The sequence below is a fragment of the Pelodiscus sinensis genome, chromosome 20, assembly GCF_052426305.1.
Source record: "Pelodiscus sinensis isolate ZL-2025 chromosome 20, ASM5242630v1, whole genome shotgun sequence".
NCBI classification, from domain to species: domain Eukaryota; kingdom Metazoa; phylum Chordata; order Testudines; family Trionychidae; genus Pelodiscus; species Pelodiscus sinensis.
Genome location: NC_143071.1, coordinates 3,209,388 through 3,226,071, shown reverse-complemented (window position 1 = coordinate 3,226,071; position 16,684 = coordinate 3,209,388). Strand labels below are relative to the sequence as shown.

At 60.7% G+C, this 16,684-nt stretch overlaps 1 protein-coding gene across 1 annotated transcript; it reads right to left on the bottom strand.

Moving 5' to 3' along the window:
• Positions 1-6,138: 6,138 nt before the first annotated feature.
• LOC149521937 (uncharacterized) lies at positions 6,139-16,251 on the bottom strand. Its single transcript, XM_089771864.1, has 2 exons — positions 14,421-16,251; positions 6,139-14,281 (listed from the first exon to the last, which is right to left on the bottom strand). The coding sequence occupies exon 2, from the start codon at positions 8,637-8,639 to the stop codon at positions 7,521-7,523; it is 1,119 nt and encodes a 372-aa protein (XP_089627990.1). The 5' UTR covers positions 8,640-14,281; positions 14,421-16,251; the 3' UTR covers positions 6,139-7,520.
• Between the last annotated feature and the right edge of the window lie 433 nt (positions 16,252-16,684).

Here is a 16,684-nt window from a genome sequence, read left to right as displayed (position 1 = left end):
CGCGGGAACCATGCTGATGACTTCAGAAGCACGAGCGAGGAAGACCCGTACGCAGTCCTGGTGCACCTTAGAGACTAACACGTTGAGTAGGCCATGTGCTTTCGTGGGTGAAACCCGCATCATCCTGGGAGCCTCTCCCCGCCTCCCGGGGCCGGCCAGCAGGGGGCGCCACATGTCGCCGTTGCCCTGGCTTAGTTCTGTGGCGAGTCTGCAAAATGCCGGTGAATTCCAGGTGCATGAATGTGACGTACTGGGCAAGCTTCCTCCGTGCCTCGCGGGCCTGCTCGTCCTGCAGCCCATGCAGCGGCGCCAGCACCCGCGTGTTTACCTCTGTGCTGGGGGGCCCAGGCCAGAGCAGAGGCCGGCAACATGACGGGAACCAGTCGCGCGTCCTGCGGCACTAATTCCCATGGGCGTGGGAAATTCCAGAAAAGCCCTCCCCACGTGGGCCCGGCCATTATGCAGCAAGGCGGGCAGGGAGCGCTCTTGCTGCGCCACGGGAGCCGACGACACGTTGCCGGGTTCGGATTAGGCACAAGAGAGGCCCTCGCTGAGAGCCGCAAACAGCATCTCGCCGGTTTGCCTGTGTGCTGGGCGGAGCTGTTCCTTAGCCGCCATTCGCCAGGAAACAAGGGGGTCTGGAAAAGTTCTGCTCCCGCGCACAACACCCTGGACGTTGCGTTTTAGACGCACGGGGCCCGATTCCGGCCTCCTCGCCCTGGTAACTTCTCAGGTCAATGACCCCAGTCCCGGAGCAGCCCCTTGGGGGCTTGAGCGGGCCCTGCGTGATGTGTAGGCCTCTATCGGAGGGGAGAAGCGCAAGCCTGTTAGCAGCGGCACGCTGGGGTCTGAGTTCGCATGTGGAACTGCCCACGGCAAGCCGGGTCGTGAGCGTTCAGCCCTCACAGACTTTCCCCAGCGCAGACGATACTAAAACCACTAGCAAGACTGGCCGCGTCATTCCACTGAAACCCACCCAGCCTCCCAGCTGCTCCGGGAAGGGGTCACCTTGGCGAGGCAGGCGCGCCCGCCCAAAACCAGCTTTCGGAACATAAGGTCATTTCATAATTCGGACCGGCCTTTGGGCTTTTCCCCAGTGTGCGCAGACTGTGTGTCCTTTGGCACTGAGCGGGGTGGGGTCTCGGACCCCAGAGCCCTCACTGACCCCACGCAAATCAAGACAGTTCCCTGCGTGATTACGCCACAGCAGAAACATGGCCTCCTCACTTGGACTCTTCCTCCTGCCATATGGGGGGGAGGCACGCTTGCTTCCGGGTGAGGGGCCCCTCGTGCCTTCAGATTGGCCCAGCTGATCAGAGTAGGCTTGGCTTGAATTCTGCCGCACACGGTGTCTGCATTGGCCAGCCACCCCGGGAGGCCACAGGGACCCGACGTGACCTCCGGAGGATGCTACAGCCTTGCGAAAACGGAGCTTCGGGCTGACGACCGAGTGGGGGCCTGGCCCAGGTGCGAGACTCTCCCAGAACAGAGGAAACAGGAGCGTTTCCCAGTCCAATGAGATCTCGCCGTCGGAGGGATTCCTTTTCCCTGGAGCGGAGGCTGCTGCACTTGTTCTGTGCTTTGCTCGCCCTCTGTAGCCTACAGTCCATCATTATGCCGGGGCTGGATGGGCTACATATCACATTTATGCCATAGTCTATACTGACTGCCAGGTAATTGCTCCAGGAGGCCAGCGCTCCAGGACTACAATTTTTTTTTAATTACAGCAAGTAACGGCCGTCGATACAGGCCTGGACAGATCCGTTTTTAATGAGATGCGCCCTCCTGGGGGTTGAGAGGTCACCTCCGTCAGGGCGGCCCTGGGAAGGCGGGGTTCCATTGTGGGACCTGTCAGAGCAGCGTCGGGAGGGCTGCGTTCCCAGCGCTGAGCGGCCGTCCTGCGGGCCGCTCACCGAACCTGCCCCAGGGGCAGGGAGTCTGGCTGCCGGAGGCAGAAACTGCCCTTTGCGGCGCTGACCTTGGCCTCCGTCACGGAGCCTCGTTTGTGTTCTTCGTGGAGCAGAGAGTCCCCGGCCCCGGCGTACGTTCCACCTTCTCGCGGGAGCCGTGTGCAGGCGGCAAACACCGCGAATGTGGCTGCCCGGAGGATGTATCACAGCAGTGGCTTTCAAAGGACTGGGCTCAGAGCTGCAGGGGGATCAGGTGACCGTGGGGTGCTAAGGCAGCCCTGCTTGCCCTGGCTCCACAGACTGTGCTGCGCCCCAGAAGCAGCCGCAGCAGGCCCGGCTCCTAGCTGGGGATGGGAGAAAAAAGCACACAGGTCTCTGGGCACTGCCCCTGCCCTCGCTCCGCACTCCCACTGGCTGGGAACCTGCTGCAGGCTGCTCCTGGGGGAGGCAGGAAGCTGCCTTAGCATCCCCACTGCAGGAGGTAACCCCCTCCGGCTCTAGACCTGCCCCCCGCAAGCCAGAGCCGCCTCCTACGCCCCAAAGCTCCATCCTCAGCCCCACCCCGGAGCCCACGCTCCAGTCACATTCTGTCGGGTGCCAGCATCAGCGATTCTCTTCAACGGGGTCACGAGAAACCAAGTTTGAAACCCGCTGCCATGGAGAGGCCTGAAAAAAGCAGGGCTGGAGCTGACCCCCAGCAGTTCTGCCCAACGTGACGATCCCTTCTGGCCTAGATTCCTTGGCTTCGCTCGGCCGGGCACGGAGCTGCACCGTTCAGCGCTTGCGCTCCTCGATCTCAGCCGAGAGATTCCCGGCCAACCTCTCCGGGCCCCTGGGCCAGCCTCGGGGCCAGTGCGCACCGGGCAGCCTCGGCTCCTCCAGACGTCAGCCTCGCCATCGACAGAGCAGGCGGAGTGATGTGCTAGGCTGGCGCCAGCCTGAGATGAACGGGAGACGGGTGGGCGCCAAACGCCGAACACGGGCCTGATTGCACTCGGGTTTGTCCCGGTGCGACCCTGGAGATGTGTCTGCTGAGACGGTTACCACCCGCTGATGGAAAGGGCTGGAGAGGAAGGACTTTTTAGGGTCATCGTAATTACTACCTGGGATGGAGCGGGGGGCGTGCCAGGCCTGGACCTCTGAGCTGGGACTGCCAAGCCGTGATCTAGCCATAGCCGGACGGTCACCGTAGGCCGGACCCTCCCTTAAATCAAGGGAGCTCCACCCAGTTTAACACTCGCAGGATCGGGGCCTTCGCTCCCAGGCACTGTGAACTGAATTTCCTTCTCTCCCGGCCCCTCTCCTGGACTCACCGCCAGCTGGTATTAGCTCCCCAGAGAGCCCGGGACTGAGAAGCAGGAAGGAATTTGTGTGCGGCTGTTGAACACTCCCATTCCCAGGTGAGTCCTTGTCGTGTGGGGGGGGACCCTGATTCCAGCTGGGCTGGGGGGGGGCAGCAAAGGGCTGTGACGGCCGGGGCAGTCCGGAGTGGAGGGTACAGGGTGATGCAGCCGGGTGTGATGGGGGTGGCAGCTGTGACGCTGCAGCAGTTGGGGGTTCCGGGTGTTTGCGGGGGGAGGGGTTGCCTGGCAGGGGCAGGGGAGGCGGGTTGTGGGGCGGCTGGCTGTTGTCTCGGTCTCTCCCGCGGGATCCCTCGGCAGAGCCGGTGGAAACAAGCGGCTCATTCTTCAGCCGAGCTGTCAGCTTTCCGGGAGATCGATGAAGGTGCTGCCGTACGAGCGGAGTGGAAGGGTCGGCGTGTCGCGCCAGCCGCTGTAAATCTCTGCTCCGCTTGTTCCGGGGCGGCGCGCTGCTCGGGGCGGGAGATCGATGCGGGAATATGGGCTGTCAACAGGCCTTGGGTCTTGCTTCCTGGGCTCCCCCCCCGAAACCTGGCCTTGTCCTGTGCAGCCCTCGGAAACTCCCCAGCCTGCTGCCTGTACCGCAGCTTTCCCCTCCCGCGTCTGCCTGGCTCCTTCAGCCCCATCGCGGCCCACGGGCTGCTGGGGTCTGTAACGAGGCTGCGGATTCCTAGAGGAGGGCCCAAGCCGAAGCTCAGGAGCCTCATCTGAGTTCAGTTAATGCAAACGCTGCATCTCTCCGCCTGCGTCTCCTGCCACCTGCCTCTGCCAGGCAGCCCCCCCACTGCCTCTGCGGCAGGACGGTCGTGTGGCCGCTTCCGGGCAGGGTTGGCAAGATGGAGCAGCTGAGGCTGGAGAGAAGCTCCCTGGATCGGATCCAACTCGGCTGCCAGCGGGGCCCCCTCGGATCCCCCCACCCTGGACTGAAAGGAAGCGGCTGGCGACCTCTCCGTGTCGTGTCATCGGCCAGTCACGCGAGTCACAGCCTCACTTGCGGGGCCCGCGGCGCGCTCCTCAAGGCATCTCTGGGGCCACGGTGGGCAGGGGGTTTGACCCCCATGCAAACAGCTGCCCCCATCCCACCCCCTGGCTCCCTGCTGGCGGATACCCAAGCCGGCACGCTCTGGGAGCTGGACCAGAGGATAGAGGGTCGGAGGGTCCCCCCGGTTCCCGCCCCTCCACCCAGCGAGGTCCCCGTTCTGTGCGCAGGGCTCCGGGACTCATTTTCACCAGCCGCTCGGGGAGGAAGCAGGGAGCGGCAGGGGCTGCAGACATCTTTCCAGGGCCCTGCACCGGCATCTGGAGACCCCCCCGAGCTTAGTCATTCCCCAGAGACCCCCAGGGAGCAGGAGCTCAATGGGCTGCCCTCCAGCCGCATGCGGATGGAATCCCAGCGAACCTGCCCCGGTGATGCTGACAATGGGGCTGGAGCAGGAAGTTGCGATTATAAACGAGGGGCCCTTTCAAGTTCTGACACATCCCTCAGCCGGGCGAGGCTGCGCACACGCCGCAGGGAGAGGCTTTGCTCGCCGAGCCAGGGAATCCCGGCCAAAAGACGGGGCCTGCGGGGAGCCCGTCCATCCAGGCCTGACGGAGGAGCAGGTGTGAAGCTGTTCTTGCGTCCCTCCTTCCCACGCCACCTGAGCAGCCGCCTGAAGCCAGCGGAGGGCAAAGTGGAACACGCTCTCTGCTGCCATCCTGGGGCCCGGCCCGGCCGAGCTGGGAGGGGCTGCGCGGGGCGTACCTCCAGCCCCGGCGGTGACTGACAGATTCAGGAGTCTGGCGGCACAGAGCTGCTCCGCTGCGCTGGGAGCTCCTGGAGCAGGGCGAGGATGCAGCGTTCCCTGAATCTTTTCCATCCGTGTGCAGAATGATTTTTTTTCTGCGCACCAAGGCATGTGCAAACGTGCACCACCCGCACGACCAGCACCCCGCTGGGGGTGCTCTGCTAATCAGCTGGCCAGCATTGGAATCTGCCCCCCACTTAGAGCAGCCCAGCGGGGTTGTGTGCGTTGGCCCACAAGACACTTAGTTTACTATTGCCCGTGCACTGGGCTGCCAGATTCCGCCGGTTTCCACCTGCGCCACTTTCTTCCCACCGGTGTTAGTAACGTGACCCGCACGTAAAGCGACGTCAGGGGCGGGCTGGCTGCACGCAGCGGTGACCGGGAGAGCCGGGCGCTCGCTCTGCAGCCAACCCCAGTGCTGTGTTGGTTCCAGCAGCACCCCCCGCCAGTCTAGCGCCGCCAGCGCCAGCAGCAAAACCGCCCTGGCCCGGGAGGGCGTTGTGGTGAGGACAGTCTAGCGGCCACTGAGATGAACGAGGCTGCTCGCGCGTCCCCCGGGCTTACCGGGAACACTGCTCACAGCTAGTCTAGTCATACGGAGGGAGCCTGCAGCATGAACATCAGAACGGCCACACCGGGGCAGACCGACGGTCCCTCCAGCCCAGCGTCCTGTCTGCCCACAGTGACCAGGTGCCCCAGAGGGAGGGAACCGAACAGGGAACGATCAAGCCATCTCTCTCCTGCCATCCATCTCCACCCTCCGACAAACATGGCAAGACCAACCGCCACAGCGCCTCCTGCTGGTCACTCGGGAATTATCATTCAGCCCTGGAGCGCCCCCTTCCAGCTGGTGTCTCGTCTGCTGTTTCCTTCTATTCTCCAACACCGCGTGCTAAGGCCAGTGCTTGTTTTGTGATGGTGCTGCCCAGGACACAGTACCGGCACCTCCAGACGCAGTATCGGCACCTCCGGTCAGAACTTACCTGGAAAGAACGGAGCCTACGGCACCCCTGTATGCAAATGTCCAACAATCGGCTGACTTAAAGGGGCCATGTCTCTTAAAAGAGCAATGCCTTTTTTTTTTTTTGTTGCTCAACAACTGTTCCCCTGGAGTACTGGCACTTTTTTTTTTTAAACAAAAAAAAGCACTGGCTAAGGCCCACGGCCCCTTCCCAGACTCTGGAGTCCTCCCCAGGGGAACCCCCAACCCTCCAGACCCACCTTGCCTCAGTGACCCCCAGCCAGTTATCTAGCCCACTGGACACCAACCAGTTGATCGGCATCGACTGGTTGATCATGGAGCCTTTGACAGGTGTGTACCCCCAGGGAGGTACGTCAGCGAGGGATGAAGTGATGCACCCCAGGACGTGGAGGCAGCAGGGGCAGGACTCGGGCACTCTGACCCCAGCCCAGCTGTGCATCCCTTCCGGACGGGCTCAGGAAAGAGGCAGACGTGGAACTCCGGGCATTTCCCTGGGCTCTCCCTGCCACCGTTCCACGTGCAGCCGGCCTGGAGGCTGCGGATAGCACCAGAGAGCCCCATGGCCCAAGCTCGCTGCCCCTCCCCTTCCTGCTTTCCCAGACGGCCTCTGGCTCTGGCCAGAAGCCCCATAATGGGAACCGGCGAGAGGGCACCGGGCAGACCTGCCTGCATCTGGGATGCGGATCAGACCTCCAGGCCCTTGATGCTCCAGCTGCTTCCCCCATCCTTCCACCTGGGTCATTCTGCGGCTCCTGTCGCCAGCCCTGCTTACGCTCGGTAGCGTGAACCCGGGGCCTCCCGTGAACTCGGGTGGGGGAAAGCCCGCAGCCTGCGCCGCTGCCCCGGCAGTATCCCGACGGACAGGCGGCGTGGCCCATGCTGCGTGGGACGGTTGATCCTTCCTGGGCTGAGACCCAAACACTCCCGGCAGCCCGGCCTGCTCCGCTGAGAGCCAGCCCTGTGTATAGCAGAAAGCCCTTCAGGCCAGGCGGGGGGCGGGGGGGGGGCTGCAGCAGCCCCCGCACCCCTCGTCCCAGCACCTCTGCTGCACTGAGCAGCCAGAACTTGTCCCCTCCTGCCCTTCCTGCTTCTCACTCGTGCGCGGGCCCCGAGTGATTTTTTCTTTGGCCCCCGACCCAAAAAGGCCCCCCTCCCCCGGTCCAGGGCATTGGGGCTGAATTCAGGGAACCGGTCGAGCTGCAGACCAACCTGGCCAGACCGGGAACCACAGCCCCACCCGTCCTGGGCAGCCCCTTCCTTCCAGGGGCCGCTGGCCGGTGTGACCATGGAGCTGGATGCGCCTCAGTGGCCCTCTGGGTCCCTTCTGGGCTCCCCTCCCGGCGAGGCGACGCGGCCAGGACTGCGTGCAGCGAGCAGCTGGTCCCCCGGGCCTGGCACGGACGCTCTGCCTGGAGGGAGCCCACAGGCTTACGGGGGGACAGGGAGGGACACGGACGGGGCCCACTATAGTATTTCAGCCTCAGCGCAGTGCCCTTTGCCACCTGGCAACACGCGCCCCATAAATTCTGGAAGGCCTGACTGACGGACAGGCAGGGGAGACGGCCCCGATTTCACTGTCTATAAAACTAGAAGGGCGAGGCCAGGGGTGACCCCCTCCCCCCGTGCCGCGGCACAGCGCTCTCCGGGGTGGGCTGCGCACAGGCTCTGTCTGGCTCAGCCCCAGGAGGGCCGGGAGCCGAGCGAGGCGTGGAACAAAGCCTGCCGGGTCAGACAGGGCCTCGGGCCTCGTAAAGGCGAGGGAGCCGCTGACAGCCGTGGGAAGGGGAGATGGAAGGTGGGGCAGCGCTGCAGGAGTGGGACCAGTGAGGAGGCCAAGACGGGCTCCCCACAGTGGGGTGCCCCCCAGGCCGCCCCTGGGCCCGGAGGGAGCGGCTCCCTCACAGAGAAACCGCTGCTCCGCCCGAGCAAAGGAGGCTGGGAGAAGAGCGCCCGCCACCACGCCCGGAGGACCCTGAGCAGCCAGGCCTGGCACGGCGCTCCCAGGGCCCCATCCCAGAGGGCCGGCCGGCAGCTCCGACCGCGGAGCTCTAGCAGGCAGGCCGGAGGCCACACAAGCTCTGCGGCTACCGCAGCAAGAGGAAGGGCTCTTCCGGGGTGTTTCCCGGACCCGGTCGTCTGCCGCCGCAAGAAATCCAGGCTTGTTTCCATCCCAAGGGCTCTGTCTCCTCCCATGGGCCGCCCAGCAACGAGGGCTACTCGCCCGGGCGCAGGAGTCAAAGCTGCCCCGAAGAAGCGAGACTTCCCTGGAGCAGCTGAGATCTGGGAGGGGTTGGGGGGGAGCAGATTTTTTTCCCTCCCCTTCTGTTTGGCGGCTCAAAGCACCCGATTGTTTGCAAGGGCAAGGCGAGAGGGGCCCCAGCTCACGGGGGAGGGGGAAGGAAGGGGACAGGAAACGGGAGGACAAAGAGATGACTGTCGGACAGCTGACTTCATAAGGGAAAACCAGGCTGGATCGCTCCCCTCCCCCCAGCGCATGTTTCTGGCTTATCATTATGATGTGCAGTACAATGGCATGGACAGGCCCCAGCCAAGACCGGGGCCCTGTTGTGCAGGGCGCCCAGCTCCCAGCTGAGGTCATGGCCGCACTGCGCCAGGCGCTGCACAGACCCCCACGCGAGAGAGGGGCCCCATTGGGCCAGGCGCGGCCAACGCAGTGTGAGACCCTCTTCCAGAGAGCTCCCAGCCTGCCAAGAGGAGACAAACACAGGGAGGGCGTGTGACGGACCAGGCCGTGTCCGGGCACAGCTGAGGGCGTCTGCTCAGGGCGAATTGCTCAAATCCGGGGCTCCTTACAGCCCCCGGACTGGTGACCTCTCCAAACAGGCCACAAACCAGTCCCACAGAGCGCTTCAGCCGCCTGCCTGAAGCCTCACGAGCAAAACCCCTCCGACACCCCAGCAATATCCGTGCCCCAGATGGCCCCGGGCCTCATACACAGGTGGGGGGTCCTAGCACCCAATCCCACCTACCCCGAACAAGTTCTGTCCGGTCCCAAGAAACCAGCCACAGATCCCTGGTCAATTTACCCTCTGGACCTTACCCACAAATCACGCAGGGCCAATCCTTTAGCATCTAACAACTAAAGGTTTATTATTACAATAAAGAAAAGCACGAGAGTAAGGTTGTTAAAGGAATAGTACGTTACATGCACCGAATCTCCCAGTTCTCAATGCAGGCTCTAGCAGAGATGTTACAGCTGCTGGCTTAAAAGTCCTTGTTGCACATCCTAGGCTCAGGATGGGTTCACAGGTCTTCCGGGCTCTTCGATCCCTGCAATGCTGCCTCTGGGATGAAGTGCTGAGCTGAGCACAAAATGGAGTCCCCCACATGGCCTCTTTATACCTCCTTCCTGGCCTCTCCTTGGCCGCAGCCGGTCACCTGGCCGTCAGCCTCTCTCTGCTGCAGCTCTTAGGCCTCTGCCCTCATGCTTTAGGTGTGTCCTTGGCCCATCGAGTGCCATTGTCCCACAGGGCCTCACTAATTAGCATGTCCATGCTAGCATTAGCTCTGCCCAATGCTCAACCACATTCAGAGAAATATTCAGTTTCCACACAGATTACAGATTCCTACCTACACACACAGTCATTATACACTCCCATGAACAGCGTACATAGGATTAGCAGACAGTGAGCTTCCATTCAATACCTCACATGGCCCCCTTCTATACCATTCTTGGGGCCAACACCCCCACCTATGGATGCATCAGTGATCTGGCTGCTTCCCTCAAGATCCAGTAACATGACAGGGCGGGACCCCCATTTTACAGAGGGGGACCTAGGCAAGAGAGTCTATACGACTTGCCTGCTGTCAGCACGAGAGCTGGATCCAGAGTGCGGGGTCCTACCCCTGCCTCCTGGCTAGCATGCACCCTGCTTACTCCCCAAGAGATACTGTGCCAGTTAGCTCTTTGTGCACCCATCATGGGCTCCCCGACAAGATGCGGCGTGCCCACCACTCCTGGGCGCTTCCCTGCAGCCTAAGGGACTTCGGCACCTTGCAGAATGGGGTGCTGTCTGCTCTTGTCCAGTCACTAACCTGCCCCTGTCGCCTCCTAGTTCTGGGCCCTGCCGGGTACACGAAGAGGCTGCTCTCCCTGGCAGCCCTCTGCTAGTCTAGAACCTCAGGCAGCAAGCAGGTCTGCCGGACTACTTTCCCCTTTTGCTTGCTGGCGGAAGTACACCGGCCTTTGCAAAGACATTGGTCTTTTGCCTCTACTGAATCCAAGGGCTCCGGTTTTTAAAGTCCCGGCCCACGGCTCTCCAATAACAACCCTTCTGAACCTCCAAATGGACCCCCTGCCAGACATGGAACTCTTGGGGGGGGGGGGTTGGAACTCCCCTCCCTTAACATCCCAGCCAGCAAGACATGGCGCCGGCCTCTTGTTTTCAGCTGCCAATGGAGAGAACCAGGCACTTCCCAGGAGCGCGAGCAGCAGCACCTGCCCGCCCACAGTCCCCCAGCCCGGAAGGCGTTATCCTGGCTGCTACCCCGGCTTGCCAGGCAGCGCAGGGCATGGAATGTGCCCGCATTAAGCGCCATGTCCTGGGGCCAGCTGCTCTCCTGCCGTCCATCAGGGCTGGGGAAGGCGGGATGGGCGAGGAGGCTCTGCTTCTGTGGGGAAATGGCTCCGGTTTGGGAAAACGGCTGGTTTTCCCAGTGATTAACAAGGGTTGGGAACCGGTGGCTGTGGGGCCAGGCTGCCTTTCGTGTGCCACTGACGCCAGCCCCGAGGGAGACGCGATTGGGCAGTGTCTGCGGACAGGCCACGTCCAAATGACCGGGACTTGTCCCCGCAGCTGGACTGGGCCTGTGTCACTGGGCTGCCCTGGAGGGGAACCCCCCGGGAGAGAGGGAAGCTGCTGAAGGAAACCTCGGTCCCAGGAGAGCGAAGGGAACCAGGCCCACGCTGAGGGGAAGGAAGGAGAGTCCTGAAGAGCAACTGGGTGCCTACGGGAGGGAGGCGGAAGCCCACCAGGGACTAACCCTCCCTGCCAGCCACTGAGGTGACAGCCTCAAGATCCAGGCCACATCAAAGCGTGCTATGAGAAGAGATGATCGAGCAACCCTCCGGGGCAGCTTTGCCAAGGGAGGGGCTGGCCCAGCCCAGACAAGGAGAAGCCGTCCCGGCTCCGTGCAACCGGCTGTGAACCCAAGGCTCTGCAATGCGGAACGCAGAACTGCCCAGCTGTCTCCCAAGCAAGCGGCAGGTCCCCATGGACCAGCCCGGTATTCCCAGCAGAGAGCGAAACCAACCCCACCTGCTCTTCGTCCACCCTCCAAAGCCTGTTCGGTCCCTGGCTTTGCTTCTGGCCCCCCCACAACTGGTGCGTGGTGAGAAAGGGGTTACTGCGAGCTGCCCACAGGCCTGGGACCCCGCAGCTGTCTGACCGTGACAGCGCCTCTCCGGTACGGAGCTGGCAACGTAGAGATGGGCGGCTTCTGTCTCCTTCCTGCATCCCAAGAGCAAGAATTCAAGTCGCTGCCCTGGCCAGGTTGGAAAGATGAGCACTGCAGGTTTGCTATTCCCTAGGGCCAGAGGATGGCTCCCGGCTGAGCAGGGACCTGACAGCCACTGCAGCCCATCTTATGGGTGACAGTCCACTTCCGGCTTTCCCTTCCCCCGTCTCCCAGGGACAACGGCCCCAGATAACAATTGAGCAAGGAAAGGGAAAACAAGAGGGGGCCAGAAGTCACCATTTTCCAGCCAGGAATGGCTGGCGGCGCAGGTCTCTGCCTCCTCCCTCCTCTGTGTGCAGGTATCTCTAGCCATCTCCAGATCTGCCTCGGTTTCCGTCTGTCCTTCTGTCAGGAACGAACCGTGCCGGTGTTTCCTCAGGGGACGGGGAGCCGCATGGCTGATGTCTCCTTTCAAGCTGCCGTCAGCTTGCCCAAGGATTTACACTCCTAACGATATGCATTCTTCTGCTCCATAGAAACTCCAGGGCTATGTCTACACTGGCGTGATCTTGCGCCAGAAATATGCAAATGAGGCTAAGTGTGGAATATGGCCGAGCCTCATTTGCATATCTAATGAGCCGCCATCTTTGTGGAAGAGGCTCTTGCGCAAGGAGCGTCTACACTGCCCCTTGTTGCACAAGCAAAACCCTCTTGCGCAATGCTGTTATTCCTGAAAATAATCAGCATAACGGCATTGCGCAAGAGCCTCTTCTGAAAAAATGGCGGCTAATTAGATATGCAAATGAGGCTCGCAGATATTCCCCACTTACCCTCATTTGCGTATTTCTGGCGCAAGATCGCGCCAGTGTAGACATAGCCTAAGAGCGAACCTTCTGACTGAAATACATTTGCTGACTGGGATGACATGAGCCATCAATAGAGGATGCTAGGGACATAGGGCCTTTTCTCCATCCTGTGTGAAGAAATTAACACTGATGTGTTTAAAGCCAGTTATAACCCCGATGTTAACGATGAGGCAGCTCATTTCTCCGTGCTGGAGCCAGACTTAGCGTCACCCTGGCTTCCATTTAACGCCGAGCGCAGGCCCATCAGCGCGCCAGCCTCTCCCATCTTTATTCACCGCCCAGGGGAAACGACCCTCAACGAGATTACGTTTCTGCGTTCAATCGATTGGAACCTTCCTTCCGAGGGATGGCGCCCAGAGCTGCAGGAGGACCCTGCTGCTGCGGTTGGAAGGAGACGAACTATCACAATATCGGTGCTCCCGAGGACAGGCGGCCTCTGAGTCGGTGGGGAAGGGAAACACAGCCCAGGCGCCTGTGAGCGACTACCCGGCTGCGGTAGGGAACGAAGTTGGGAAGGAACCAGATCAGAGGAAGTCTTGGCCGCTTGACACATGCCTCTTACTCCCACCTTCTCGCTGTGATTCTAGCTTTTCTGGTGCCTTCTGGGTCAAGAGGGCAAAGAGCTGGTCAAAGATCCAATGCTGCCTACCCTGCAGTGGTTTATGGCTATTAGCGCTGATGTTTCATTTCCAATGTTCAAGATCAAATCTTGGATGGGGTTTTCGTGTCCCACAGTCTTCAGCAGAAAGCAAAGGGCCTAGAATTGGGTCAGGCGGGAGGAGACATTCTTCCTGTCCCTCTGCCAGTTGGATTCTTTGTAGGGGAGCTTTTTACCATCCACTCTCCCTCTGGTTCCCAGATTCCTTCGACTCACGAGGGGCCCACTAAGAGCTCAGCTGCTGTTTTCTTCACCACTTGTGGCCTGATGGTGAGTTAGCAATGGCCAAAGGGCCACAGACTGTCCCTGGCTAGGGAAGCAGCCAGATCTGCTTCCTTCTCGTGCCCAGTCCAGTGGGGCTGGGCTAGTTTTCCACTTCAGGTGAACTGGGAGCATTGGATCAGCTCCCAGTTTCACTTTCTAGAATAAACTTTCCCTAGAAAGCTGCCCTGACACCTCGCATGGGGGTGGAGGGGACGTGTGTGTGTGTGATTCCCATGGGCTGCAGCAAGGCTAGCAATTTCACCAGCACTCGGCTGCTCACAGTGGCCCCTGGAAACAGATGCATTGCTGCTCCCATTGACGGCACTTCGTGTCTTTCACAATATAACTCCCCAAAGCGTTACACAACCCGACGCCGACATCAGGGTCTGGACTGGCACAGCCTACGCCCCAGCGCCATCTTCTGATTTGCCACCTGTACTCATGGCTGGCACCAGAGATTTCCCTAACCCCCCCCCCCCCATGCGGGTGTATACCCCCTGAGTTTTGTGAACTATGGTGCCATACAGCCCACCTTCACCCTCATGGTGTCACCCTTCATCGGCCCTGACACCCCCGCTTGTAAATTCGAACACCCCCACCATTTGCAATTCCTGGGGAGGCTACTGGCTGGCAGCACTGTGCACCCTCCCCCGCCACTCAGTTCTACATCCCACCTGCACCTACTGGCCTCTATTCTCCATGACTCTGCACCTTGTGCAACTGTCGGCCCCAGTGCAAAGCGGGTGTGGGATGCCGCGAAGCCAGAGGGTAAAGATTCACACCCCATTTGCATTCACTGTGCATGGGTGGACACAGCACGCTAGATCTGGTGCCCCACACAAAGCTGTGCTCCCTCTTCTCTCACCTTTCCCTGGTGCAATGACTCACACCGCTGGCTCCCCAAGTGTCACTCCCAAATAACCCATCCCTGGGGAGACACGATAGCTTGCCTTGCCTTGATGACGGATATTGCAGCACTGTCACCAAGCTCCAGCCAGGTTAGGCCCCCCATTTTGCTAGCTGATGTGCAAACACCTAATGCAAAAGGACAATAAACAACAATTATAAAGCTATATTCGCTTTTTCTGTTTTAAGGCCGACTGTGTTATACACCGTCTGCATCTTGCTTCTACAACTGCTGTGCTCAGGGAAACCAGAATAGAGCAGTGCCTACCTGTGTCTATCTGGTCTATCCGTGCGCGGTAACATAACTGGTATCCACATCTGCATCTACAAAGAAGAACCACGGAGATTCTCATCCACAGCCGCGGACAGGATAGAAACCGGATCTCTGCGGATTTGCTGCTGAGTGGCCTGTATGCAGTGGATCTCAGCCCAGTTCCTAGTGATCAGGAGTCCTTGTCACATGGAAACAGCATCCCCACTGGTTCCAGCTGACAAAAGTTCCAGCAAAAAGAGGCATGGAAATTTCCCCCGTCTCTGCCTTGCGGAATGGATTCCTGCAGGTTGGGGTAAGGCACTCTAGTGCAGCTGCTGCTTGCACTGTAACGGTTCCGTGAATTAATGGAAAACTTCAGTCTCAAGAGGCTGTCAGTCCATAAAATGCATTTATCCATAAATGCATAAAAAGCAAGGCAGATCAGAGGGAAGGCTAGCAGTGCTGGAGAAGACAGTAACCAATGAACTACTTAGTACTTCAATATTGCCCTTCAGAGAGACGTGGTAAGTAGTTGGGGCACAAAAGTTAAGATTTGTGTAACAACAGTAATAACAATCTCAGAAGGGTTTTTTTTCCCCAAAAACAGGATCTTCACAGAAATGTTTCATGACTTTAAAAATAAGTTCCAATAAGAACAGTTTGATTGGTTTGGAAGCAAACTTTCTTCATGCTGTGTCGGCCGCCCAGACATTGCAGCATTGTGCTAGGGCATGGGAACCAGAAAGGAAATCAAGTAGAAACAAGAGAGAAAGGCTATTGTTGCTCTCTGCTTTTTGCCAATTCACCCATCAAGGACAAACAGCATACAGGCTGCAAAGTAAAGTGCAGTCATAAAATGCTCTCACTTTTAGTCATCCCAGGCTCTATTAGTAATAACTATTTGATTTAAAGGGGCGCTGTCAACTTTAAAAACATGCTTTTGCCTTGTGCCTCGCAGTCTTACAAGTACAGGCTCCGCTGACAAGCAACTAAAAACATTTTTTCCCCGTTGACTCAGTTTGTTGACTCTGTGCCTTCGCCAGCAGTTTGTGAGTCCTCAGTTTCTCCCATGACCTAGTAACCCTCCTCTGTTTGGGTGGGTCTTTCACACAACACCCAGGAAGAGAAAAACAACGTTGTTGTTTTTTAAATGTGTTTGTGAAAGCAGCTGATTGGCAGGCCGACGCTGAGGCCAGCTGAAACCATAGCAGACCCTGGCTGGCTCGGGATTTGTGACTGGCCTTTTCCGCAGGGAGCCGGTCTGCTCCGAGGGCCAGCAAGCAGCACTTGGATTAAAGGGGCACAGCTCAGCCCATATCCTCTGTATCCCACCCCGGGACTGGGGGTGCAGCTCACAGCCACTGCATTTGCATCCAACCGGAAACGCTGTGTCCAATGGAAACCAAGGCGGGGGGAGGCAGCACCCCCCAGGCTCCAGCACCAGCACCGACGGCCCAGGCTCAAGGCTCGTCCAGCCCCCACGGCCAAGCGGCGCCCCACGCCCAGGCACACGGAGCTAGCTGGCGGAGCGAGCACGTGGCGAGCCTGCGGCATCCCCAGCAGCGCGCACACCAGCCTCCGCTGAGAGCCGCCTGCCCATTGGTCCGAGAGCCGCAGGCCGCTGCGCCCCCGCCTCCTATTGGCGGACGCGCTTCCCACCAGCCCAGAGGGAATCATTCACAGAACAGCAGCGCCTTTTCTGATTGGCCGAGACGCGCGGGTGCGCGGAGGAGGGGGGGGGATGCGACGCATTTAAGGTGGCCCGGGAACTACCCGGGCTACGGTGACACCCAGCCAGCGCGCGCCCGATGCCTGCCGCCTAAGGGAACCCCCGCCCCCGCCCCGGGCGAGCCCAACCCCGCCCCGGGCGCATATGGGCCTCTGCGGCGTGCCCGGAGCCAGGTGGCCTCCCGCTCCACCTTAACGGGGCTGGGCCCGGGGATCCCGGTGACACAGGCAGCGGGGGAGGGGCGGCTCTCCCCCCGTGGAGTCTCCCCTCCCCCTTCCCCGCCCCGCCCGGGGCGTCCTTCCCCGGGCCGCGCCTGCTGCTCCCCGGGGCGAGCCCCGAGCCGGTGCCGGGAGCCGGGGAGGCCCCATGGGCCGGGCCGGAGCTCGCTGCCCCTGGGCACTGGGCCGAACCCGGATCGCCGGCGCGGAGCTCGCACGTGCGGCGGGGCGAAGGGGAGGGGGCCGCTCCGAGGCCCCCCCGGAAGATGAGGGGGTGCAGCCAGCTCCCCCCTCCAGTGCCACGGCGCCGAGGATGGGGCCGCCCGGCTGCG